This window comes from Formica exsecta, unplaced genomic scaffold, assembly GCF_003651465.1.
Source record: "Formica exsecta isolate Colony F162 unplaced genomic scaffold, ASM365146v1 scaffold342, whole genome shotgun sequence".
Classification (NCBI taxonomy): domain Eukaryota; kingdom Metazoa; phylum Arthropoda; class Insecta; order Hymenoptera; family Formicidae; genus Formica; species Formica exsecta.
The window spans coordinates 44,082-69,936 of NW_021850674.1; the positions used below are offsets into that span (position 1 = coordinate 44,082).

The following is a 25,855-nucleotide window of genomic DNA, read 5'->3' on the forward strand; positions in this document are numbered from 1 at the left end:
TGAGATTTCCATTCTCCCTGGAAAAAAAAAAAAAAAAAAAAAAAAAAAAAAAAAAAAAAAAAAAAAAAAAAAAAAAAAAAAAAAAAAAAAAAAAAAAAAAAAAAAAAAAAAAAAAAAAAAAAAAAAAAAAAAAAAAAAAAAAAAAAAAAAAAAAAAAAAAAAAAAAAAAAAAAAAAAAAAAAAAAAAAAAAAAAAAAAAAAAAAAAAAAAAAAAAAAAAAAAAAAAAAAAAAAAAAAAAAAAAAAAAAAAACTTCTCACCAAAATCGATTCTAGAATCCCTTTAGCTGTAGAAAAATTTAGTTTTCGAAATTCTCTCTCATCGAAATATATTCTGATAATTTTCACGATTTTTCGAAAGTCGGAAAGTCCTCCCCCTCTCTATTCTTGAACATTCTTTATTCTCGACAACAAAAAATTTCCATTAAGTTAATTTCTTCACGCCGCTCCCCCACTTCTCTTCGCGAGATCAGCCCTGTCAGCTGTTGCGACCGTGCATGACCGTACACGACACGGCCGGTGGAAAGATACGCGAATAGTGGCCGCGACACGTCGCGTTCGATGATCGTCTAGACCGCGATTTCGAATCAGAATACACGAGGATTGCGAGGATGTCGCGTACGAGAGCGGAGAAGAACGGGAACGGCGGCAAGTGCGAGGTTAGCGTATGGACACGTGCGATCACGGCGAACTCGGAATGGCCGGACAAGGTAAATATAACCTTTAACAATTTCTCCTTCGAGGGCGCTCTTTAAAAAGAGAGAGAGGAAAAAACCTTTCACCCCCGAAATGCTGTCGTTCTTTCCCTTTGTCTCGGATTACAGGAGGAATTTCTCGACGTGATATATTGGGCAAGGCAAGCGATCGGTATTATCGTCGGTATAGGATGGGGCCTTATACCTCTGAAAGGTTTTATAGCTCTATTGTTGTAAGTAAAAAGAGAGAGAGAGAGATACAAATTCGAGACCTTTATCGAAAAGCTTGTGTGATTTATGTTTATGAAATAATATTCCTCTCAAGTGATTGTTGCTGTTTCAGATTTGTAGTAGTCAATGCGGGAATTACGTATTTATACTTTAGCAGTTTTCAACAAATCGATGAAGAAGAATTTGGTGGCATATGGGAATTGACGAAGGAAGGCTTTATGACCTCATTCGCTGGTTTTCTGGTAAGTCTAAATCACATAGCGGATTCAATAACTCCATGTTAATCGTATTACATTACATATATATCATATGATATACTGTAATATTTGTCAATAGGTGACTTGGATTATTATATACTCTGGATTGCATTATGACTGATTTACATTTTAAATCGTGGATACACAAGGAGCCATAGCTTTTCATATAAATCATCGCCGCTGCCAAATTCATTATGCAATAGTCATTTCCTCGCAATAGGTATCGTTACATACTGAATTCTTGCATATTGTTACATATTGTTACATACAAGTACGATATATTTACCTGTATAAAGATCTTCTTACCTTCTCAAGCGGTGCGTTTTGATTCCATGACCAATCATTCGAATTGCAATGGAAGCACATGCGTACAATTTATATCCATCAATGTACAAAGTTCAGTTAAGTATTTGCAATTTAATGCGTGTTGCAAATTACAAAAATAAATTTATTTATACACCTCTCGCGTACTCTTTGGAATCGTAAAAGATCGCAATCATCGAGGACACCATCGTTCTTTTAGCCGATCATCAAGCGCTTACGTCCTCGCGCCTGTACCTGCTTATACTTGGCGAGCACTTGCTCGCATTGACTCTTGTTCCGATAGTTCTGCTGATAGTTGGAAGCACATGCGTACAATTTATATCCATCAATGTACAAAGTTCAGTTAAGTATTTGCAATTCAATGTGTGTTGCAAATTACAAAAATAAATTTATTTATACACCTCGCGTACTCTTTGGAATCGTAAAAGATCGCAATAATCGAGGACACCATCGTTCTTTTAGCCGATCATCAAGCGCTTACGTCCTCGCGCCTGTACCTGCTTATACTTGGCGAGCACTTGCTCGCATTGACTCTTGTTCCGATAGTTCTGCTGATAGTGATGAAAAATGCGGGAGAACAATGTCGGCACTTCGGAATGCGCGCTGAGCAGTGATCGCTCGAGAACGTACAAATCGACCGCCTTATCCTCCACTGTGGAATCCAATCGGGCCAGTCCAAAGTCTATCATTACAAATCGAGTTTCGGCTATGGAAAAGAAAAAAAAACGATGTAGAAAAATAGCAGAATCGGACCTAGAAAATTGGAAGACATTGCAATACCGTGTACCTCAAGTATGTTAAAATTCGACTGTTCGCAATTTGTTTTACAGACGCGTTAATAAAATAAATATATATCTAGATAGCCAAATTGTCTGTGAAGTTGCTGTCATGTTGCCAAAAATTGTATTATTGTTGACAATATAAGAGAGCAATATGATTAATCATCAATATGACAGCATTATGATTAATTAATATGATTAATCACGCTTGGTTATCTGGGTATGATAAGTGAAAGAGTTTTACACTGCAATATTTATCGTATTCGAAACATTATCGCAAAACTTACCTTCGGATTGGTCGTTGCAGGACAGTTCGTTCGAGTCATTCTTGAACAGTATATTCGACGTAGTTAGATCTCCGTGGATCATATGTCTCGAATGCAGTCTGGCTATGAGTGTGCCCAATCCGCGTCCTATGAACTCCAGCAGGTCATCCACGTCCGTCTTTCCCGAAACATTCTCGTCTATAAAGTCCTTGAGTACTGCGGCGTTCTCTACGTACTCCATGTAGATACTGCGTCGTTCTACGTCCACCAGGTATAGGGCTGGCGTTGCTATACCTTGAGGATAACGCAAAGAGGGATAAACGCGTTCTGCGAACAGAAATTTCGTTTTTTACCTGCCGATTTCGCCCGGATGATGGCCCGAGCCTCGGCCTTGATGCGATCCTTGGTGAGACGCGCGTCCAACTCCGGGTGTCGGTAATTCTTTACGAATCTCTCCTTCACCAGACTCATCCTTCCCAAGTAGAGGCCCTTATAAAGGCGCGCCTCCGCGCCTTGCGCTATTAGTTCCAAGTCTTGCATTATCGCTGCAAGAAGTACACGTACGAGTCAGAGATTATAAACGCGCGAATATTACTCTGGAAATTGCTATCTTATTCTTATTTATGTTATTAATGGTATTCGTTGGTTTTATCAGACAAATGTATCTCATATATTTCATATTCATGCGATTAACAACATATGGTCTCTAAAGCAATTAACTCGCGCTTTCGTTTACAAAGTCAAATGTTAAGAGAAACTAAGGCACTTAGGAGAGCGCGATTAACCCTTAAAGATCACATAAGAGTCATTTTGAGAGTATCGATATTCTGTATTTACTGACTTTTGTACAAGTAATCGATAAAAAAGGAAATGTTTAAAATTTACTTTTTAACTTCTGTTGTACATGATTGTTTTCTACAAATGTTAAGGAATATATATAAATTTTTGTAAATTTTCTCTAGCACACTTTGACCCATATGTGATCAGGAACAGAGAAAAAAAATGTGTTACAAGGGTTAATAACGTTAGCGAGAGTAGGTCTCGATCGAAATCCTGTTATCGCAATTAGACGCATTCGCTAACGAATCTTGATAAGAGGCAAAAAAAATAAGGTCTCGAGCTGTCGGTCAGAGATTCGCTTGCACGAAGCAAAATCCGTTCAGAGCGAAGGGTAGAGAGAAGGAGAGATACCATAAAAGAGAGGAGAGCGCGAGCTACTCGCGTCAGCAAGGGTCGATCGAAATCCTGCGGTATAAGAGACACGTGCACGCGCATGTCCGAGTAATTGGACACGCAAAACATTGTACTCGCGCGTTGGTCTCGCGAGATTCTAGGTATACCTCCCCCCTACCCTCCATGTTATCGATGATAAGGCGATCGACGAATTAAGCGATTAAATTATCAAAAAGAGAATTTTTTTTTTAACTCCCCGAGTTCCAATAAAATTCCGTGAGATTTTCCTAATTTTTCCGGGTATAAAAAAAATCCCTGAGAATTCTAAGTTTTCCATGTTTTTCCGTAGAGTAGACACCCTGATAATTGCTTATTCCAAGCGGATGATTTACAAAATTCCGCAAAAGATGCGACGACTGTCCATCGAATATCAATTTTTTAAGAAACGCAACTATCTATTGTACAAACAATCGGAATAATATTTTTTTAGAAAAATATATATATATGGAAAATAACACTTTGACCCATATGTGATCAGGAACAGAGAAAAAAAATGTGTTACAAGGGTTAATAACGTTAGCGAGAGTAGGTCTCGATCGAAATCCTGTTATCGCAATTAGACGCATTCGCTAACGAATCTTGATAAGAGGCAAAAAAAATAAGGTCTCGAGCTGTCGGTCAGAGATTCGCTTGCACGAAGCAAAATCCGTTCAGAGCGAAGGGTAGAGAGAAGGAGAGATACCATAAAAGAGAGGAGAGCGCGAGCTACTCGCGTCAGCAAGGGTCGATCGAAATCCTGCGGTATAAGAGACACGTGCACGCGCATGTCCGAGTAATTGGACACGCAAAACATTGTACTCGCGCGTTGGTCTCGCGAGATTCTAGGTATACCTCCCCCCTACCCTCCATGTTATCGATGATAAGGCGATCGACGAATTAAGCGATTAACTCGTTGGAGAAATTAAAGCGTATGCAAACATCACTTGGCCGATTAGCGCTGTAAAAGCAATCTCCAAGACGGGGATCTCGTGATCCCGGGGGCAGGGATTCGCTTGCGCGAGGCGAGGCGAAATATTAAAAGGGCGAGGGCGGCGCGAGGTACTTGGGGAGAGCGTGCGACTGCTAGCGCTAGCGAGGCGAGACGAGGGCGAAACGCGAATCGATCGTCGTACCCGCCAGCGTCCTGCGCGCTAATCGCTATCCCGGCGCTAGTATTCGCCCGTACTTTGTTCCCGCCGGTCCGCTACCCGTCGCCGTCCTCGTCGTCGTGCGAGCTACATTAGCTCGGCCAGGTCTCGAGTGCGGCATCAGCATGAGGGACGAGGTGAAGATGGACGCGAATCGGCTGATTGCCGAGGTCTACAAGCGGCCGGCTCTCTGGAACCAGAGGCACATCTCCTATCACAATCGCGAAGTGACCAATCGCGTCTGGATGGAGATCGCGGCGATATTCAACCTCCCCAGTATGTGTTCCTCGCGCGCGTACAAGGGGCGAGCTCGCCGCGACGCATCATCCCTTCGCCCATGCGTCGACTGCTCGCGCGACTGCATTCTCTCTGTCAGCGTGGATATGAAACTCGATCGCGTTAATTGTGACACTGGGATGAACTTGCAATGACGAATTGCAAAATTAGGAGAAAACTGTATATAACCAGGGTGTCTGCTCAAATCTTGTAAAAAAGTTTCCCGATCTTCCAGGTATCTTTATTCGAAATTCCAGGTAACGAGAACATTTTAAAGATCCTTTTTGCTGTAACTTTCTAAAATAAGATTTTTCATTTATGCGTTTTCTAATGCTTTTCTCTCTTATACGAAGGAAAACCAGAAAGCCACTTTATCTTTCAAATGTACTGAAAAAAACTGAATAGCTTTCGTAAGATAAACATTTTTTAACAGGCATAACATTTTCATTTTTTATTACTAAAAATTACAATTAAGGATATATTCTGCATATTCAATATATTAAGTTATGACATTGAATATATGTAGACAAAGACAGAGATATATATTTATAATAAATATTAAATAAATAATTCACAACTTGGAAAAACCAAGCAGCCAAGAAAATGCATCTTTGATGTTTTGGCAAAGTTTCTCTTTTGAGATTGAATTATGTTATAAAAATTATCACAATGTGATTATTTTCTCTCATATCCTAATGTCACAATTTCTCTCATTGTATTTTATGGTAGTGTCTGGATTAAGTCCTTGATACAACTTTGAAATTTTATGCAACTCCATAACGAGAAATCGGAGAAGAATCCTACATCTATATATTATCGTACGAGATCGTGCGACGTTCTCTTTGAACTCTGTGTGTTTAAAAAAATCATATCACACCACGTATTACGTCGTCAAATATTACCCTGTATCTCTTGCGCAATCGAATTATATTACATTGGTAATATTTTATCGTATGTTTCGCGATGAAAAACAAACATTCTTAATTCTGTTTATCAAATTATTTCACTGAATCAAATTCGAATTTAAAAATATAAAGCGGATTCTTTCGTGGTTTTCCTGATATCGCTCTATTTTTGCGTCACGTTTCCGTCGTGAATAAAACATGACTTTTTTTTTTATTCATACAATCCTGACCAAAAAGGGGAAGCGATTTTTTTTCACGAGATTCATTTTTAACTGGGAATTAATTATTAACTTAATTATTCAGATCTGATTAAAAAATGAAGGTTTCAGTGCAAGAATAAAGTGACGTTCTTATTTTAAATGAATCTTGTAAATTGTACTTGCATCGAACACGTTTCACACACACACGCACGCACACAACTATTTTACATTCTTCTGATTGCAACCCATATTTTAATTCTATCCGCTCTAGATATGGTTTTGATTTTATCTAACCTCACTTTTTGCTCGTGGAACGTCGCTGTCGTTGACAGCGTATTATTCGCGTCGTTGCAACGATCGCCGGATGCTTTTACCTGCGACGTATTCCGGAATCGAACGAGGTCCCACGTCGCACATATGTACATACTTCGATCGTAACCTCGATCGAGGTTCGAACCGCAAACCGTAGTACGGATGCACGAGTTACCCGGTCGGTGGAGCATGCGTAGATTATGCGTCGATGCGCGCGTGCGAATGCAGTCAATAATCCCGCGCTTTATTAAATACAAAAATCTATATCTTCCATCCAATACTCCTCGATATTTACATTTTTATTCATAGATTGGATCCAATATAATCCTGAAATAAAAGAAACTGCTGAAAATATGCTCGCATATAATATATGATCAGAGTAAAATCATATGTTGCTTCTTACATTGCACATATTCGTATCCCAGATAGTCATCTTGATGTCATTTTATGAAAAAAAAACAAAACATTTAGTTTCTTTTCTATTTACATTTCATTAATAATGAATTTTTTTAAAATCCGCTCCATTATGCCTGCAAAGCGGCCTTTCGCTCATCTGCTTGCAGAGCCGATGCTGAAGGCGAAATGGAAGGGTTTGCGCGACACGTTCCGCGCCGAGCTGAAGAAGGACCAGGTGTATCGCAAGAGCAAGTTCCATCGGAACAGACCGGTATGGATCCACTTCAAGAGCCTGCAGTTTCTGAAGGAGCAGATGCTGCCGCGACCGCCAATCTGGGAGCGCAGCGTCGCCAAGACCGAGGACGAGCTGCAGCCTTGCGAGAGCGAGGCCGAGAACGGCATCCCGACATCCGGCATCGACGGCGGTCTCGACGATCGGGACGCGATCGCCGATCATCTGCTGTCGATGGCCGGCGACGGTAACGTCGGTCATCATCAGCTGAAACTGGACAGCGATCATCACGGCAGGCGTGGCACGGTGGACGTGAAGCGGGAACCCGAGGAGAGCTTCGACAACTTGGAGTTTCAGAATGTCGCCGACAATCTTGCGGAAAATGAGATGATGCTGCAGAACATCTCGCCCGAACAGGTCCTCATGAGCGACAGCGATGGTGGCGTCGGCCTCGCCGGCGTCGATCCCCTCGAAGGCAATCGCTTCGATGATAACTATTACTTCCTGATGAGCCTGCTGCCGCACATCAGGACCCTGCCGGCCGATCGCAGGATGCTACTCAGGATACAGATGCAGGAGCTCGTTTACAAGGAGGTCTACAAGAAGACCATCGAGGGCGAGCAGACGGCAAAGACTTAACTGTTGCCGCGTAAAGTGAGGCGTATTCGTAAGCTTTCCTTCGAGGAATTTTATTTTTTTCCATACGAAATCGATTGCTAAAGATGAACAAAAAAGAGAAAGAATACAGTTATTTCCTATTGATACTACGCGTCTAATTATAGAACTACAAAGGTTACTGCCTGGACATAGATAAATCGGAAAATAATCACATTATAGGATAAAGAAAGCGGGCTCTTTTCATATTTTTATGTTATTTGTAGAAGTTCTCTATGCGAGTATGCGCTCTCATCTTTGGGACAGTTTGAAGATTAAGAAAAGAAAAGAAAAAAAAAACGGAAAATTCTTTCCGTTCTTTTCCAAAGAAAAAGCTTTCGCCAACACAATATAATAGTACCTGCACCTACCTGCCTGCGTGTGGTGGTACGGGTCACGGTTCCCTTAGGTAGGTCACCAACACGGTCGCACCAGTGTTAACACATTGGACTCGCGTCACAGACACGGTTGAGCGACACTGGTGCTTTCTCGTACCTGCGAGTACGACCGTGACGCACACACCTGTGCGGTACCTCTGATGCAGTGTCGGGTATCCGTACACACGTACACACCCACACACTTATACCGCTTGCACTGGCATTTCGCAGAGCCGGACGACCAGCGCATGCGTACCCACTGTGACTCCAATCGGGACCGCGTTTCCTTCGCTTTCGCGTTGCGGCTCTGCCCATCTACCTACCTATCAACCTACCTACGTTCAGTTCGTCGCCGCCGATCGTCGCACCGTTATCCCGAACGCGCGCGTTTCTCGTTCACCACCTGCCTGCTTCTTAGTTCCTCTCCTTTTTCTCCTTCTCTCTCCCTCTTTGTCTCTTTTTTTTCCTTCTATCAATAGCGTCACGTTGTTGTGTAGCGTCGCGTGGTAGGTCTCTATCGTGCCAGCACAGGTGATAGTGGTTTGTGATATACGGGATACGTCGCCGTTATTGTGCTGCTACAACGCAGGATCGACGTAAGGTGAGTCAATTTACAGGAATTTCACTCGACCTCCGTGCCGGTTTCGATGTGTCCTAGAATGATCCTTCGCTGGACCTGCAATGGAGAATTCTTTGGTCAATTTGGTCCTTTCTCAAGGCAAAATATCAATTTTTCCGTCTTTGACCAGTAAACATTTTTCAAACTAAGTTTCAAAACAGAATTTTATCGCAGATAAAATTTTATAAAACTGTTCGCAAAGGAACATCCTTCTTTTGATCGCGATTCACTCCTACTTTTGATCAGGAGATAGATGTTTGAATACTTTTACTAATGAAAAATCGGCTTCAGATTAACCAAAGAATGTGCCATTGATGTGATAAATATTGTACATCTAAATTTGACGAAAGAGAGAGACAGACACTCGTTTTACCTTTTTGTTGATGTCGCGCGAATGTGCAAACGGATGTGAGTGAGATATTTAATGTCGCTAACACTGTAAATTCTATTGTACAGATCTTGGATCACTTTCATAACATTTCTTTGTGTAATATGTAACCTTAGAGAGGGTTATTAATTTCGACGTATATGCAATATGATGAGCGTGTCCAGTTTGGAAATAGAGCGTGCTCGTTCGATCTAGTCTAGCGTTTCATATCCTTCAACTCTGTATTCGTCTCACACGAATACACCGATTGCGAAATCGCCTGAAAAAAAGGCAAAAAAAAAATATTTAAAAAAAAAACATACATAATATTTTATTCAAATAAAAAGAAAGAATCTTTTATTATATTATTATATTCTTTTTCCACATGTTATCACAGAGATAAAGTAATTCAATATTAGAAAGTATATTTGATCAGAAACAAAAGCCACCTTTGATAAGAAATGTAACAAGTAGGGAAAACAAAGTTCAAGTTCACAACGAATAATATGAAAAGCAAATCGTATATAACATCAAAATAAATATTGTGAGAGAATAATCGGCTCCGGATGATGTTTAATCAGCTCGTTGATGAGCGATTTGGTCCATAGGGCTGCACGGATGCTGGATATTCGTGTTGCCGTTGGAACAAAGATGAGATATCGGAAATTCTCGCGCGCATGTTAAATATATACGTTTCTCCCAGTCTACTCTAAATAGGCGGACAGGAATTCTCGACTCTCTGCCGATTCGAAACGCGTCTACGCATTCCGTTCCGAGTGACAAGTGCCTGGAGACCGAAACGCTGGTCCTCTCCCGGCGCGCGCGCGCGCTTGGTAAACAGCTCGTATAATAAACGCCAAGCGAGATTACACTATTGTAGGCCGATTTCGTCGCGTATCGTTTGACAATTAAGCAAAAAAAAAATGTGAACTCGACGCGAATCAGGTAATATATGACTCTTGTGCGAGAGTATTAAAAATAAGTATATAGTGACTTACCAACAAGCTGCAATGCCTCAACTTTGATAATTTTATCATAGTTTTCTTTTTTTCGAGAACGTACATGTATATGTACTTATATAAGCAACAATTGCCTTCTCTTTTTCCACTTGTTTTTCTTTGCGTCACCAATGCTCAAACGTTGAGATGTGAAAATGAGTGTGTGTCAAGTGCAATAGCTTCAAGCATAAACATAGAAACGTTGTATCGCACATCAATGACTGTTTTTTTTTTCAATATTTGATATCTTTGCATTAGTTATTGATTTGCGAAGCAAGTGCTGTAAATATAAAGTTAGTATTTAAGCTATGTACTTAAGGAGCGAATGTGTACAGTATACGCAGTTATCGGTTTCTAGTCAGTAACTCGGGATATTTACGTGGAAGTATAAATGTATGATAGACTATATCGTAGAGTGCGCCGTGCATTATGTACGAATCTCTCCTTGATTTATTTTCGATTTCCAAATCATTGTAACGCGAGTATTCACCATTAATCCTCTCTCGCCGAACGAATAACCTTGAATGATTTTACTTTGAATAATACTTTTATAAATGACTGCGCGATATTTAATCTTTCATCTTTGCTTTTTGTCCGATTATCCTCGTTATCCTCCTTCTCCTTGAGCGTCAACGTCCTCGATTAGGAACACTGTTCTCGTCCGATCGATCTTTATTAATATAGTTTCGTACTTTATCGCCTTGAGTATATCAAGTATTTTATATCTGAAATCTTTATTTTTTAAGAAACACGAAAATCACATGCAATGGTATTACAATTATATAAAAATGTTTTCTTACCATTATACCATGTAAAGATATAAAAGATGTTAAGCACAAAACGCAGTTTTGATTTTTGCAACAAAATTTTTCCTAAAATGAATAATTTATTTTAATAAGTTAAATAATAAAAACTCGTTGTATTGAAAAAATAAATACGAACAATAATAGGCAAAAACAGGTTGTTTTATTTTAAAGAATAAAGTTTATTTTATTTTAAAGATATAAAATGAAAAAAATTGATCATATGAGAATTATTAACAATAAGTATAAAGTATGTAGTTTATACTTAGCTTATGCTAATTCAACATTAGTTAACGTTGAAACGTCCTACACATTCATAAAGATATTTTTTTTTAATTATCTACAATCTTTATTTTTGAAAATAAAACAATATCTTTTTTGCACATATATACCTATTATTGTTCATACCTATTTCTTCAATAATTTATTTATTAGCCAAAATTATATATATTAATTATTAGAAATTTTTATAACACTTATTATAGACGTATTAATATCTAAAGGAGATTTTACTTTAAACAAACGAAAATTAAAAAAAAAAAAATGTAGAATTTCTTTGTCTCTAAAACGTTGGAAAGAAAAAAGAGGATGAAAAAAACAAACTTATTATCTTTCTTAATACTTTTCAAAATAAAAAGACCCATGAATAATCAAATTCGGACTCTGTGATCTCTCGAGTGGTAGTTTCTCCCGTTAGGCGACACGTTGCGCTATACTTTGATATCGATAAATATAGACAAGTGCTATTTCGAAAGAGACAGAGATAGATAAAGAAAGGGGGAACACTTGGCAATATTCCAGCTCACGATAATACAATTAAATCTCGCACATTAAAATCTCTTTTGAACTTGACGGCCGCCTTTCATGGCACACATGTGTTACGGAGTCACGTGTGAAAACAGTACCGTTCAATCGATCGATAATGCGATCTGCCGATGCTTCATCCGTATCGCTTCACCGCTGCCAGAACATTTTCATCTTTAACCACAGGCTGTTCCAAAACCATAATTTTAATGATAGCTGCTTTAGTAGACAGTTAATAGTCGATCTTCCTGTAAGAAAATTTGTAGGAGTATTATTTATTATACTTCTATATTTAATTTTATAATATACCTTTATATATATATATATATATATTTATTTATTATTTAATATTTATTTTATATAGAATGGACTGAGCGTGGCGATAGACAAACACGCGCTCGTTGTAGAAAGGGAGATACTATATAGGAGGCCTATTTTGTTTTTTTTCCTAGCATCTCATTGGTGATTTTGTCTTTTTATTATTTAATATTTAATTTAATATTAATGTTATTTTTATCTAAATGCAAAATAAATTTCTCATAAAGCAAAATTTATCTAAATTTAAATCAACAAAGATGCTTGCCGCAAGCTTAAAGCGTTTTACACTTTAAAAATGTTCGAAAAAAACTTTGTCGTTAAAATTAGAATTGTTAAAACTGACTGTGTTTGCGAGATACTTTGTACATCCGACCTTTAATCGTGCTAATCGTCATTCTATCTAGCGCGAAATCCTTTCTTTATGCTTTTTCGCTGATTCACCGATAGCAATTTCGCGTTAAACGGCAAAGAATCGCTTTGTTTCTTCCGACTGACTAATATGCCACAAAATGAAATACACACGGTGCATCATAATCTCGATAAGACACATTTACATTTTTAATGCGCCGAGAATTCACGCATACGCATGCACGAAAGTTACACACCCGCGGCTTACGCTAATGAGATGAAATCTTCAAAGTTTAGAAACTTAATGTAGCCGCATGACTCACGCGGAAAGATTGAGATAAGAGAGTAAATAATTCCCAATCACGTAACAACGCGAAGGCAAAATCGTAAATAATTCATCTAGGCGGGTTGTTCTCTCCTTCGACGATTCTCTCGCTATTCACTGTACCATGACTTCTCTGCCGTAGTTCTCACGCTTTGCTTTTACTTCGCGTCTCTAGAATGCATGCGTTTAATAAGCTGACGAGATCTCGCCGTCATTTCATGATCCGTACGGGACTGCATTACCTCATTGGCCGGGCCGTTTACAAGTCGATATCAGCAGACATTGTGCAAGAAGAGAACAAAAGATTGTAAGAGATTTTCTTCGCTTTATTTGCCGAACGAGCGGCTGCACAGTTTAAATTTTATGCAATATAATGTATATAAGAGAATTATATGTTAATTCTGTTAAAATTTAGATAGAACATTTATAGTTAAGAGAAAATTTACAGCTTAATTTTTCAATAATTGTCCAGACGACGGAAAAACCTGGAAAACGTTTCTTAGAAATTTGTCGGGTTTTTTTATGTAAATTTATTATTCGATGTTGTCATTAATTATCAACGTTAGGTTTCTGCTGAGAAATTGCGAAATCTCGCTACAATCCCATTCTATGCAACTGTTTTATCTCGTTAATATATAATCGGTTTTTCATCATCAATCAGTTGACACCAGCATTGCAAAAAGAAGTCATATAAGCGAGAAAAACAGGAGAAAGTATGCTTGAACTATTTCAAAATGGAAATCGGAAAATTAAATGTTGCTTTTACTACGTATTTTTATCTGGAACTAATATAAACAATGTAAATAGAACATAGTAAAATATACAATATAAGACTGTTAACTACATATCGAGAGATCTTTCACGGTGCAAGTTTTGTTCCTCTCATTATATCGAGTAAGGGACAAAAGAGTTGACAATTTTTTACCTCTTAAGACCAGCGACGTAAGTTAAAAAGTATGTAAAAAGGATCGCGCGATACAAGTTCACCTCGACCCCGACTCCTGATCCAGGGAGAAGAAATTCTCGCGGGCAACGACTCGACTCGCATCTCCCTCCCTCTCTGTCTCTCTTTCTTTGCCTCTTCCGCTGCACCGCTAGTTAATCCCGAAGCGGACGCGCTCCTGGCATACCTCGGGCCTGACTCACGGACTTGGTGTTTCAGCAGCGGCGGATGAGATCTCCGTCCTCCGTCGACACATGCTCGGATCCTGAGGAGGTCCGTCGCGAAGGATGGTGAGCTCCCGCACGCCCAACGCCAACGTCACGTCCACCGCTGACGGCGGCGCGGCCAACGACGGCGGAGCGGCGTCGTCGCGCGACGACGAGGGCCGCGCGACAAGCGGCGTCGACCGGGAGTGGAGTCAGAGCGAGCCGGCTTCTCTCTCGATGTCGACCGACCTGCGCAATCTCGTCATCTCGCATCTCTCGGATTCCGGACGGTATTCGTCGGCGAGTCCGGATCATCATCATCATCATCATCAGGAAACTACGTCCGACGTCGCCACGATCAAGATCGGCTGCCACGACGAGGAGGAGAGCTACGAGGGCTTCGGGTCCGTCGAAGGCGACTCTGTCGACGACGGACCGGACTCACCGGGCGGTAGCAGTTCCGCGCCCTCGCCAACCGGTACCAATTCTCGCAGGTGAGAAGATCTCGACGAGCTTTCATTGTGGAAGATCGCTCTCTGTGGAAGACACATACACATATACATACATTGTGATAAAATAAACGACTTTGCGATATTTTTTTGTATTCGTTTCCTCGGCTTAAAAATCTATTGACGTTTTATTGATATTTAAATCATTTCGCGGCTATAAAGTGAAGATACGCAAGATATATCGTATTGAATAAATTCATTCGACAATAAAATGAAATGTTAAAGGAAAAAAGAATGTGATTCACGGACTTTTTTACGGTATAAATAGTATTTACTCTATAAATAGTTTTTACGGTATAAATAGATTAATTATATATATATGTGAAAATAAATTATTTCTATAAAATCAAAGATTTAATTAATAATATTAATAAATAAAATAGTTTTAAGAAGAAACTCTCTTTCAAATCACTTCAATAAGTTAGATATTTGAAAGTTCAAACCGAATGAATAAGTATCCGTAATTCGGGATCGCTTTACGGCTCTAATCTAGGCAAGAAGAGAGCATAGCGAGCTTGGCCTTTTATTATGTCAATTGCTTCCTGCCGTTATTCGCTCGATACGTAACATTAGTTATGGAACGTAGCGAGTTCTTTCCGAAGCTGAATATACGGCAGAAACATTAAAATCTAGTAATCATGTAATTCAAAACATGCCCGTACACGTATTACGCGGGATAAGTTATTATATAAGAGCAACGTTGCATACAATGTCTATCACCTTGGAACAATACCGACTGACTTGCTATCTGTATGCGCAGGTCACACAAGTTACGTAATAATGGCAATGTATTTTTAAGAGTGCCATTTTGCGATACTTGTATGTGTGTGTATATGTGCGATAAAGGATTCTCGACAGTTAAAATCTCAACCGCGTGATTTCCTATACTATTCTATACTAATCGCGTCACACTTTTTCTTTAGAACGGCGACTTTTTTGTACGTGTCATATTTGCCTTAACTTTAGCTTAAAATATTTAACTAGTTCCGCGCAAAGTTATTTCATATCTACTAAAGAGTTTTTTTTATAAAAAGATGGAAATTCTCATATACATTAAGGAGGAACTGGACGCTACGTCAAAAGTTCATAAATTTAATACATTTCGAGATTTATGAATTTGACATTGCGCCAAACATTTTTGGCCTTTTAAAATATAAAATCAATAATTAATTTGTAATTTAAAATAAAGATTTGCTCTGTAGAATTAAAATTATTTTCACGAATTATTGTATTATATAATTAAAATCGTGGTACAGTCACTATAAACAAGTTCGATATAAAATAACATTTACGATTTTGAGATTAAATTATATTCTACAAAATAAATCTTTAGTTTAACTTATAAATTAATTATTAATTTCAAAAGTATAAAGTGCTCTGCGCCATGTCAATTTCATAAATATCAAAATGTATTAGATTTATTAACTTTTAACGTATGCTGATTCGTCCAATTCTTCCTTAAAGGCGCATTCGTTTGTACTAGAACGTCTCGCGTGACGATCGTATTGTTGTATAAAATTTCGCCGATCTTGCAGACTGAGATTGCAGCGATACTCGCTATAATTACATTCCTTAATTTTGTAGAAATCCGAGAAGCCCGAACTCCACCGTTGGAAGACATTCCTGGCTGCGCACTTCGCTGCGGAGAACGCCTCCTTGGTAAGAGAAACACAACTTTGGTCAAGAGCGAGCGGGACGTAGATGCATAATTTCCATCTCCGGGGGAGAGAATTTCCGTCGTTCTTAAAACCTGCGTCGGCGAGACAATGACGTGTCTCGGCGCTGCGTTGCGTGTGAAAAAAGTCTCGTGGGAAAGCGACTGACGACGTTAAATAATCGGCTCGCGTTAACGCACAACAAGAGAGATAAGGAACTTGTTAGATTTCTTGAGAGAAGTGCTCTTGAGAGAATATTGTTATCCAAACAATCACTTCCTGTTTTTTTTATCGCAATTTGTTGACATTCGAAGCGCCGGACTGAAACAGAATTGTACAATTATTTTTGTTTCTTTATAAATGGATTATTTTTGTTTAGTCTTAAAAATTTTTTTAATTTACTCAAAATATCGCGAGAAATATAGGATATTGAGTTATAGAAAGAAATTACTTTCTTATGTGGTTCGTAATACATATATATTCGTAGAATTTGTATATTTCATATTATTTATAATAATGAATAGTAGTAGTTACTACGCGGCATTTGATAGCAAGCGAATTCGATTGCTACGCTTGGCGATATATGTATATAATTTATTATCCGTGTATATTTATCGCAATTGCTCACAGCTCTGTTACGGAAGCTACAATTTGGCTTAGTAAAGATCGGATTATGAAATTTGGCACTGTGCCATCAACAAGTTAGGAACGCGATAGAACTTGTTCCAAAGTAATCTATAAATACATTTGTATACATATATATGTAAATATGTTAAAGAAAATATTTTCGTATTTGCTTACAGTTCGAGCAGAAAAAGACTCAGCTCCAACGCCTTGGCGAGGTAAAAAAAGATTATATATATATATATTTCTATAAAATTTGAATTGATCCGTATAAAAAATTTCAACCATGTTCCTGCAATAAAGAAATTTTAGTAGTAATTAATTTTAAAAGAATCAAATCATCGATATCTTTTTTAAAGGGTACGAATTAAATCTTGAGGATTTAAATCTTGACGTGCTAAAACTTTGTTGTTAATGTCTGTTAAAATCGGTGCATTCAATTGATCAGCGTTTCTATGCGCATTCCGAAAATAATTGTTTCTTTCTTTCTGCTATCTCTCGCGCCTTAATTGCCCCAACGCACGCAAAAGGAAAAGAGTAACCCGGACAAAAGAGTTCACCGGCCGTAGGATGATGCTTCTGCATCAGCGCTAATAATTCCAGACGTCTCGCTCCTTTCACGGAACTCGAATCGACAAACTTTCTAAAACGTGGGCGTTACGTTACTCATGTTTCATACCCGCGATACTTCGATATTCGCGCTTCCTTCCATGCTACCGTTGTTCCTCCGAATTACGTGCCTTATCCATCCGCTAAAATGGGAAACATTTGACAAACCTACACGTACAATAATCCAAGAGAAAAACGTATCTAAACTACTTTAAGAAAAAAAAAAAGGAAAAAAAAAGATTGGAAAATTATTTTTTCATTTTTAATATAAACTAAAATAAATACGTAGAAAACCTATCTTTTAATTGCAAGAACTTTCACAATTTATCTTTTAATTAAAAGAACTTTCACACAAATCGTTATTTGCTTAATAATCATTGGTAATTAATTATTTTTTTCAAGTTGAAATATTTATATTTTTATTATACATTATTCTTACAAAATTTATACTTTCTATAGATTATCATACGTGAATGCTTAATATTTCCAAATAGAGTAATTCGGAAATTTTGTTTCAAAATCGGCAATTTTTTCGCGGAATTCTAAAGAACTCCTCTCTGACGTGACATTTGCAGCCAGCTTTATCGCAGTGGCAGCTTCAACAGCACGGGAATGGGCTCGAACTACGATGCTACGGATGATGTATACAGCGACGTATCTTTGGAGGACGTGATGGATCTCAGCCACAAAGTGAGTAAGATACGCGCGCGATTGTATACAAATAATATTTACCCTTACTTTAAATCGGAGATTCGCATAAATACAAGAAACTCTTGTAGTTTCTACTTTATTCTATTTCGAACGAACGGAATTTTGAGTGTGCTGAAACGTAAAAAAAAAAAAGTCAAAGTACGACGCGAACAGAGTTGTAGCATCAACGCGAAAATCCGTTTGTCACTTTTCGAGTCAGGTTTCGCGTTAGTTTCTCTATACTTAACCTATTTAGGAAGTTTCATCAAAATTATCGGTTTGTATTTACTATCAAGAATGCAAGAATCTTAAATGATTGGCATCTGAATCTTCAGAATCGTTGTCAATGTGCGCGACACGTTCCCGGCGATCTTCCAGCGACGCGCATCGAGATCACGACAGGAACCATCAGCATCCCGCGGTACAGGCTTCTCATCTCGCCCCTCATCCGTTTTATCTTCCTCCTCCCTATGCTCGTTATCCTCCGTACGATCCGTACGCGGCGTACCACTGTCCAGGCTTGTTTTATCCGCCGCCGCCGTGTCACGTCCAACGTGACGTCGCCAAGGAGGAGACTGCGATTTGGTCTTGGCCAGTTATCCTCTTCCTCATATTCCTCGTGACCGTTTTGATCTGGATCGTTTATCGTAATTTTTCCCGCGAAAACCGACGAAAACTCGCCGCTTGGCTACGCTTGCGCAGGTTTCAGCCACAGGTAATCTCGTCTCTTGATTATTTTGATTTCGCAATCTACCTGGTCTTGCAAAATTATATTCGATCGGACTGTATGAAAGAAATTGGCGTCGCAAATTTAAATCTATCTCGATTTAATTATTTTACATATATATTCTAACTTTTACATACGAATAACGACAGGGGCGGATACTGACTTGTTCGATTGACCTGAAATTAATTAAAGTCATACATATACATTTGTATATTTTGTACAACTTTTCATCAAAATGTACAATCCTTTTTCCGAATAACGTAACTTTGCCGATAACGTACGAAAAAACCAATTTATTCCAAGACTGCAAGTTGCGATATCTCTCATTTCACGATCCGGTGACACAAACTTTTAGAGAAGGCTCAGGTTTCCCTGATAATTTCTACACGGATCCGCCCCTGAAAAAAGATAAACAAAATGCAAATTCTGTATCTCTTATCGACTAACGTGTTCCCGATATACTCGAGAGAATATTCGATAGAAAGAGAAACACAGTAACACGCACAGATAACGCACGTCGTACTTTTTTCGCCCATCTTATGTACAGGGCTATAATCGCGGAGACCGAGTCCTGTAAAGCGGTCTATTTCCCGAGGAATACGCGCTGATCCTTCAATCTTTCTCGGCTCGTATATAGACCGCGAGGACGGGGACGAAGCAAGACGCGGCTCATAATGTGAACCGTTCCGCGGAATTTCACCGGTGCACCGAGGATCGCGGCGAGTCCACTTCGCCGACAGATACGACAATAACGAGGGCGTTCGTCAATCCTGATTATGAGGAGGACGATGACGACGATCGGTACGGGAGCGAAAATGAAGAGAGAAAGCAGGACGCGATATTCATGAGACCAGGATCGATCCACCGTATACTTACGAATTTAAAAGTTTGAAGGGCGTATGAAGGACAAAAAATAGGAAAGAATCAGGCGAGATATGCATAAATGAGCCAATATTGAGCTGCCAACGAAAGCAAGTAATTACTTTTGGGAAGAATGTCTATTGTTGTCAAACAATACGTCTTCGCGTTTCGCGAAAAAGATGCAAAAAGAATCCGTGTTATGTGTAATTTTATCGAGCTCAATTTAGAAATAAATTATAAAGAAATGACGTTTAATTATATATAATAACCCGAGATATATCGATACGATTAAATAAAAAATAAAGCATTTATATATGTGATATACACAAAATAAATAAAATTAATTAAAACAGAAAAAAATATTTTTAAAACATTACAAATTCAATAAAAGAGAAGTTTCCGTGAATTGTCGCGTTTACATTTATTATAAATAAATGTAGAGATCTGCGTGTCTGATCTGATGCCATCATACAAAATTATATCGATCTCTGTGTCTCTATTTCTAGTTAATTCCGGGATATCGTGTATGTACACATATATACATATATAGCTTATGCGAAATTTCACATTCTGTAGATAATTTCGTGTAAGAGAAACAGATGCCAATCATACATATTGAATATATTATGGGTGCATTCGGGGAGACGCTATTAGCGCTAACAGCGTCGTTCTATCTTTGTTACTTATTGAAAGTTGAACAAGGACAAAACACGCTCATAGCGCTAAAAGTGTGCTCCCCGAACGCAGCCTATATATACGATAATGACGTTGTTCGCAATGAGTCGTCAATTAAATTGGCAAGCTCGCATACGTGCTCATGTAAAATAGATCATAGTAAAAGACTCTATTTAAATTGTATAGCTTGAAAAAAAAACTCGGACCCTTTTATTGGAGTCGTAAATCTGGCGGAATTGCACCGCGTAGAAATATGAATCACGATTGCTGGCAAAATTCACAAGTCACATTTACGACTGCAAGCAAATTCGTAAGGTTTTCGACGCAGAACGAAATATTCGCATGGGCTGTCGAGCGCAGCTCGCAAATCTACTCGGATGGACAGGCTGGCTCTTCGTGAGTTTTCTATTAATCGCGGGATGGATCGTGTACTTGGCATGCAAGGCTTACAAAAATTGGACATTGGGCTCGACGTGATCTCCTATAACGATTCGATAGTGCACATTTTCTGCTTACAAGAAAATAATTCGTAATAATGCGGCTGGAATATAATCCAAACAATTTTCATCGAATGGGCTGTCAAATTCTTTGTGTGAGTTTCTAGAAAAAAAAATGATATTAATTGAGAAAAATTGTGAACGAATATTGATGACATATTAAATAGCGAGTGTGCGGAAAAGAGTTGTCAACTGGAAACAAGAATATTAGATTGTCACGTGTAATGATCGAATATATATATATATATATATATATATATATAATATCTACAGGAAATGAAAATTAGGCGCGGTGCGATCTCCGACGATGACACGATGATAATACATGCTTTTTGTAAAAGCGTACGCGACATTGTGCCCTTACATGTGCAATGTACAACTTCGACACGTGAGTGCTGACACATTTGCGATGACACAAGCGGACGGCAAAGCGAGAGTTATCAGTCTCAATTATTAGTCTGGAAAACATTTACTGTTATTGATTGATCATCAACAAGAATCAGAGTCGAATGTGCACATCCGGAGTAATTAAAGGGGCGTATATTGTTATTATCGGCAAGCGCTTATCGACGTGATATCGCTGGCATTCACAAATATGCAACGACTCACTCAGCGTAATGTGAAGTACTATGTCAAAATGACACATCTTGAATATAAAAAGAATGATTTGAAAATATACGCTTGAAAGAAAAAGAACGAGTCCGCTCGAGAATTTCGAGTTCGGAGTAACTTTATGACTTCAGCTTTCCGTGCGGAAAAATGAGACTATCGTGATTCCGTCATCGCGAATAAATATAGTTACGCGCTTCGCGTGTCTATGGCATCGGAATGTATGCCTAACGGATAACACATCGATTTCCGTTTCGGAGACATATTATGCGGAGACATAACTTCGCCAGCGAAGTTCTCCTCGCAAATGTGTGTCGCGAGTGAGAAAAGAAGGCGTAAGGGCGGGCTATAGAGCGTACGGCGTAATACGACGGAACTGTCAAGAGTACGGAGTTAGCCGGCACGTGGTATGGAGCGCACAAATAGCCTCGGCGGTGACTACTCCCGGCCTGCGGTGGGCGATCAGATAGAGAGGAAGAGAGATATAGATATAGAGAGAGAGAGAGAGAGAGAAACGTACGAACGCGAACGAACGACGACGGGCTTGGAATACATTCCTGACTCGTAGAAACCGCATAGGACGTTGCTGTGGAAGTGCGCGTGTCTCTCTTGCGGAAGGAAGCCCAAAGTAAGCATCTTCGATGCGTATTATCGCGGCGCGGTCGCGCGTCGCGACGAAGGTGACGGCGACGACGACGACGACGACGTTGGCGGCAGCGGCGACAAAAAGGAATCCGCGCGGGGATGACGAAGTGCGCTCGCGATACAGGCGATGACGTGACGCGATAACCGGGTCTACACGCGAGACACCGCCGCCGCGATGGAGCTGAACTTTTGCGAAGAGACGATCGATCCGTGCGATCGCGACGTCCGCGCGTCCTTTTCCGGGGAGGGGCCGTCCTCCGGGCCTGGCGCCGGCCTCGAGTATGACCTGTGGGAAGGTCAATTCCAATTCGTAGGGCACCAGGCAACATCGCCGCCACGCAACGATCGACAGCCACCTCGTCGTCGCGGGCACCGGCTCAGCGAGCAAGTAAGACGAGCAGATATCTCTCGGGCGGGAAATATCCGACGATCCTTGATCGAGGGTTTTCAATTCCCTTAAAGTTCGATTTCCCGCGTCACGGGCGCGTAAAAATGTATTTACGTATGCGACTATTGTATACATATATCGCGTATCTATTTTTTGCAAATAAATATATATGCTATTTGCATGCAGCTTCAGGATCTAAAACAAATATATATCCATTTCATTCTCGCACTAGAGATATATTTCGCATTGCTTTAGTGATATTCGCATCGTTATCTCGATTATTGAAAGACGTCACACGGAGAATAGCAACTGTAACGAGTTTACGGCGGTATATCTTCCAATGTCTACCCGAATCGTATCAACTTGATTATCTTTAGCGGGCGATATAAAATGAGTGAGAAATATTACACGCAGTATCGGCAATATTATGACATAATAACTGCGAAACATAATCAAGAGAATGAATTCCGCAAAGACGAGATATTTCTATTGTGCTTTCTCAGATTTATCTGCGAAACGAGCTATTCGAGTAAAAAAAGGTCATAAATAGTGTTCTATTCGTTTCCATTGATACCTGCATTTCCATTGATAGTCGCGGTGACGTGGGCACGTGTACAACGCTCTTTAAAGGGAGTTTGCGTTTTCTTCAATTCACTTTCTCCGCGCGATTCTGCGCCTACGTGCTACCCATATACATCCGTAATGTCGATCAACGTCATATTTTCTTTCCTCGTCATATTTTCGGTTGTCATCTTTTGGACCTCTCATGACATCCGGAGAAAAAAGAGCGAAGGCGTCGTAATCTTCTTCCGCAGTTTCATCTAATTACATATGTGACTCATTAATTTATCTTTCAGTTCTACGCATTATTTTTAAGCGCATTTAAAAAACACATTGTTAGTTAGGTAAAATAGAATAGAGGTAAACAAATCTCTATTTTTCCCATCGTGTTATATATTAAACAACATTTTTTAATAACGTCGAAAGCAGAGCACAATTTCATTATTATTATTCATTAATACTTCATTTGTTTGGCATTCAAGTATACCGCAAAAAAAGAAATTTGGGAACGACTCGCTCTAGAGAGACTCTCTCGAGTGAATGGCAAACGCGATAATCTCGCGATTGTTACGCGGAACATTAAAATCATCTTCTAAATGCCATAGGTTCAAATGATTCAAGAGCAAATGGATGCCTTAGCGGATACTAAGTCGGTCGGCGAAGAGAGGTATGCTCGAGCGAAACAGGAAAATGCGACGTTACAGGCGCGCATACTAATGCTCGAGGAGGCGGCCAAAGATGCCGAAACGAGGGCCGAGGAGAGGCTTCAGGTGAGTCATTTTGTCTATTCGCCGTAAATAGGCCGAAGCTGTATCTAAAATAAAATAGCATTGACTTGTAAGATGCAAATTAACATTTGCATTTTGTATAAACTTTACGTGATTTTTGATTCTATATTCTTCAAGGTTTTTTTGTAGACTAAAGTAAAAATAAAAGATGAATATATATACTTCTGAAGAGATATACTTCTCAAAACAGAGTTTTCATTCACGCAATCTCGTTTCAATCACGATATTTTTTATATAAGAATCTTATATAAGAACCTTTTTGTCTGCATTACAGACCGAGCAACGAAGGCATCGGGAATGGGCGTCCCGTTTGGAACGCGAGCGACAGTTGCAACTGGAAAATTATGCCATTAAGCTGCAGGCTGCGGAAGTGGACAGTTCCAGCCTGAGGGATGAAATCGCGAGAGTACGCGAGCAGCTCGAGAGAGCAAGGGCGGACAAGACGCGACTCGAAAACGATCTTCGGGATGCCAGGAGGGAAGCGGACGCCGCGCGCGAAAGTGAACGTCACGCGATAAGCCGAGCTAACGAGGCTCATCATCAGTTAGACGTTATGAGAGAAGAACTTTCGTTACGAAGCGAGGATCAACAGAGGCTCGAAGAATTGGTACAGCAGGTGGTTCAACTTCAGGCTCGAAATAAAAGTATGTTCATTGTTGTAACAATGAATCATTATAATCATACTTGTTCGTCTCTCGACAATTTCTTTTAATCTGATTTAGAATTTCTCTCATGGTGAAAAAAAGAGACTACATTTTAATCTCTCTTAATATTGAAATATACGTGAAGTTATAAATATAAACCTTGATTCCAAGAGATTTTATGTCATGTTTCATTGATTCGTAGGCTTGGAAGAATCTCGAGACGAACTGCAGGCTGCTGCGGCGCTGCAGGCAGGTCGTGAACTTTTGATGCTGAATCCTTGTAACAATAATGCTGAGAAAGGTCCTAGTCTCGCTGTGGAATTGTTGGCCGGCATGAATCCAGACCAGGTAATTTTAAATACCTGGTTATTTACGATACATCAATCGACAATCCTAAAGAAAATAATTAATATTAACATTGATTTTCTAAACATTTTATAGATTGATGGCCAAGCAGAGTTTGGCGAACCATGCACAATGGCTGAAGTATGTATTGAGATTAATCTGAAATTTTACAATCTTTATTGTATATGCATTTTTAAAACAATCTGATTAATCTCTACAAATTGTTACAGTTGAAACAAGCCTTGAAGGAACAGCAAGAAGTAAACGCGCAATTGAGAACATATATCGATGGGATATTACTAAACATTGTGGAAAATTATCCGCAATTACTAGAAGTGAAGCAAACACACTGAAATATAACGCATTGAGATTATCATTAAATTCTAAATACTTTGAAGGCAATTGTACATTATTATCGAATCCAACATTGGAGCTTGGATTAGAAATTGGCTGATGTATAATTATATTTTATATATGCAATGTTTTTTAACGCGAAAAAAAATTCTTTGCGCAAAAGCATGCGTCAGATTCGCAAGCAAGAGAAGTCAATTTTAATCGAAGGCTTTCTCCAGGTGATCAATATTCGAACAATGTGAAAAAACTTTAACTTGGGCATTTTTTTTTTTTTTTTTTTTTTTTTTTTTTTTTTTTTTTTAAAATTTTTTTTTTTTTGCTTTATTTGCGATGTTTGAGAGACAACAAGAAATATAATTTAAATTTAAATTAATGTTGAAATTTTGGTAGCATATATTATACTTTCCATTTTTATATTTGATTTTGTGCGATAGTTTTTTATATTTTGCACTGTGAAAATATTCGGAAAATAAGATCTTTGCGTATCCGCGTTAAATAAAAATAAATAAGTTTTCTTTCAAAAAGAAAGAATTTACTTACCGAGCCGTAAAGTAGACCACAGGAATCCATACAGAGGTAAAGGCAGGTCGCTACGCCTTGAATCCTTAATTGACCTCTCGATATCGATGTTCTTTGAAAAATCGCTGAAACAGATAATAATTGTCTCATCAATTTTATTAA

At 39.0% G+C, this 25,855-nt stretch overlaps 4 protein-coding genes across 11 annotated transcripts; 3 read left to right on the top strand and 1 right to left on the bottom strand.

Annotated features, from left to right (window-relative positions):
* Positions 1–367: 367 nt before the first annotated feature.
* On the top strand, positions 368–1,495 carry LOC115238491 (uncharacterized protein RAB5IF homolog). The gene is made up of 4 exons (XM_029812378.1): positions 368–708; positions 823–926; positions 1,037–1,166; positions 1,261–1,495. Exons 1-4 carry the CDS (start codon positions 610–612, stop codon positions 1,300–1,302), a joined length of 375 nt encoding a protein of 124 aa, XP_029668238.1. The 5' UTR covers positions 368–609; the 3' UTR covers positions 1,303–1,495.
* LOC115238490 (EKC/KEOPS complex subunit Tp53rk) lies at positions 1,260–7,167 on the bottom strand. Of its 5 annotated transcripts, none has more exons than XM_029812373.1 (5): positions 3,562–3,712; positions 2,904–3,095; positions 2,572–2,844; positions 1,990–2,211; positions 1,260–1,726 (listed from the first exon to the last, which is right to left on the bottom strand). In XM_029812373.1, exons 1-5 carry the CDS (start codon positions 3,623–3,625, stop codon positions 1,701–1,703), a joined length of 777 nt encoding a protein of 258 aa, XP_029668233.1. In that variant the 5' UTR covers positions 3,626–3,712; the 3' UTR covers positions 1,260–1,700. The 5 variants fall into 5 exon arrangements, with proteins under 5 accessions (XP_029668233.1, XP_029668234.1, XP_029668235.1 ...); XM_029812374.1 differs by lacking the exons at positions 1,260–1,726; positions 3,562–3,712 and adding exons at positions 6,666–6,930; positions 7,007–7,167 and having other exon boundaries at positions 1,802–2,211; XM_029812375.1 differs by lacking the exons at positions 1,260–1,726; positions 3,562–3,712 and adding exons at positions 6,586–6,930; positions 7,007–7,167 and having other exon boundaries at positions 1,802–2,211.
* On the top strand, positions 2,230–11,087 carry LOC115238489. 3 transcript variants are annotated; one of them, XM_029812371.1, is made up of 2 exons: positions 2,230–2,297; positions 7,167–11,087. In XM_029812371.1, exon 2 carries the CDS (start codon positions 7,172–7,174, stop codon positions 7,868–7,870), a length of 699 nt encoding a protein of 232 aa, XP_029668231.1. In that variant the 5' UTR covers positions 2,230–2,297; positions 7,167–7,171; the 3' UTR covers positions 7,871–11,087. The 3 variants fall into 3 exon arrangements, with proteins under 3 accessions (XP_029668231.1, XP_029668229.1, XP_029668230.1); XM_029812369.1 differs by lacking the exon at positions 2,230–2,297 and adding an exon at positions 5,002–5,186; XM_029812370.1 differs by lacking the exon at positions 2,230–2,297 and adding an exon at positions 5,358–5,443.
* Positions 8,791–25,310, top strand: LOC115238488 (rab11 family-interacting protein 4). Of its 2 annotated transcripts, none has more exons than XM_029812366.1 (10): positions 8,791–8,863; positions 14,007–14,487; positions 16,087–16,161; positions 16,961–16,999; positions 17,966–18,080; positions 23,649–23,813; positions 24,106–24,475; positions 24,678–24,823; positions 24,917–24,961; positions 25,051–25,310. In XM_029812366.1, the coding sequence occupies exons 2-10, from the start codon at positions 14,075–14,077 to the stop codon at positions 25,171–25,173; spliced, it is 1,491 nt and encodes a 496-aa protein (XP_029668226.1). In that variant the 5' UTR covers positions 8,791–8,863; positions 14,007–14,074; the 3' UTR covers positions 25,174–25,310. The 2 variants fall into 2 exon arrangements, with proteins under 2 accessions (XP_029668226.1, XP_029668227.1); XM_029812367.1 differs by having other exon boundaries at positions 8,797–8,863; positions 14,010–14,487.
* Positions 25,311–25,855: the final 545 nt, after the last annotated feature.

Excerpts from the sequence above, each read along its gene's own strand:
- LOC115238491 (XM_029812378.1), top strand. The coding sequence starts at position 610 with ATGTCGCGTACGAGAGCGGAGAAGAACGGGAACGGCGGCAAGTGCGAG. Across the intron at positions 709-822 it reads ACTCGGAATGGCCGGACAAG|GAGGAATTTCTCGACGTGAT; the intron begins GTAAATATAACC and ends CTCGGATTACAG. Across the intron at positions 1,167-1,260 it reads CCTCATTCGCTGGTTTTCTG|GTGACTTGGATTATTATATA; the intron begins GTAAGTCTAAAT and ends ATTTGTCAATAG.
- LOC115238489 (XM_029812369.1), top strand. The coding sequence starts at position 5,036 with ATGAGGGACGAGGTGAAGATGGACGCGAATCGGCTGATTGCCGAGGTC. Across the intron at positions 5,187-7,166 it reads GGCGATATTCAACCTCCCCA|AGCCGATGCTGAAGGCGAAA; the intron begins GTATGTGTTCCT and ends ATCTGCTTGCAG.
- LOC115238488 (XM_029812366.1), top strand. The coding sequence starts at position 14,075 with ATGGTGAGCTCCCGCACGCCCAACGCCAACGTCACGTCCACCGCTGAC. Across the intron at positions 16,162-16,960 it reads CTGCGGAGAACGCCTCCTTG|TTCGAGCAGAAAAAGACTCA; the intron begins GTAAGAGAAACA and ends ATTTGCTTACAG. Across the intron at positions 18,081-23,648 it reads TGATGGATCTCAGCCACAAA|GTTCAAATGATTCAAGAGCA; the intron begins GTGAGTAAGATA and ends TAAATGCCATAG.
- LOC115238490 (XM_029812373.1), bottom strand. The coding sequence starts at position 3,625 with ATGCGTCTAATTGCGATAACAGGATTTCGATCGAGACCTACTCTCGCT. Across the intron at positions 2,845-2,903 it reads CATCCGGGCGAAATCGGCAG|GTATAGCAACGCCAGCCCTA; the intron begins GTAAAAAACGAA and ends GTTATCCTCAAG. Across the intron at positions 1,727-1,989 it reads TAAGCAGGTACAGGCGCGAG|GACGTAAGCGCTTGATGATC; the intron begins GACGTAAGCGCT and ends TACAGGCGCGAG.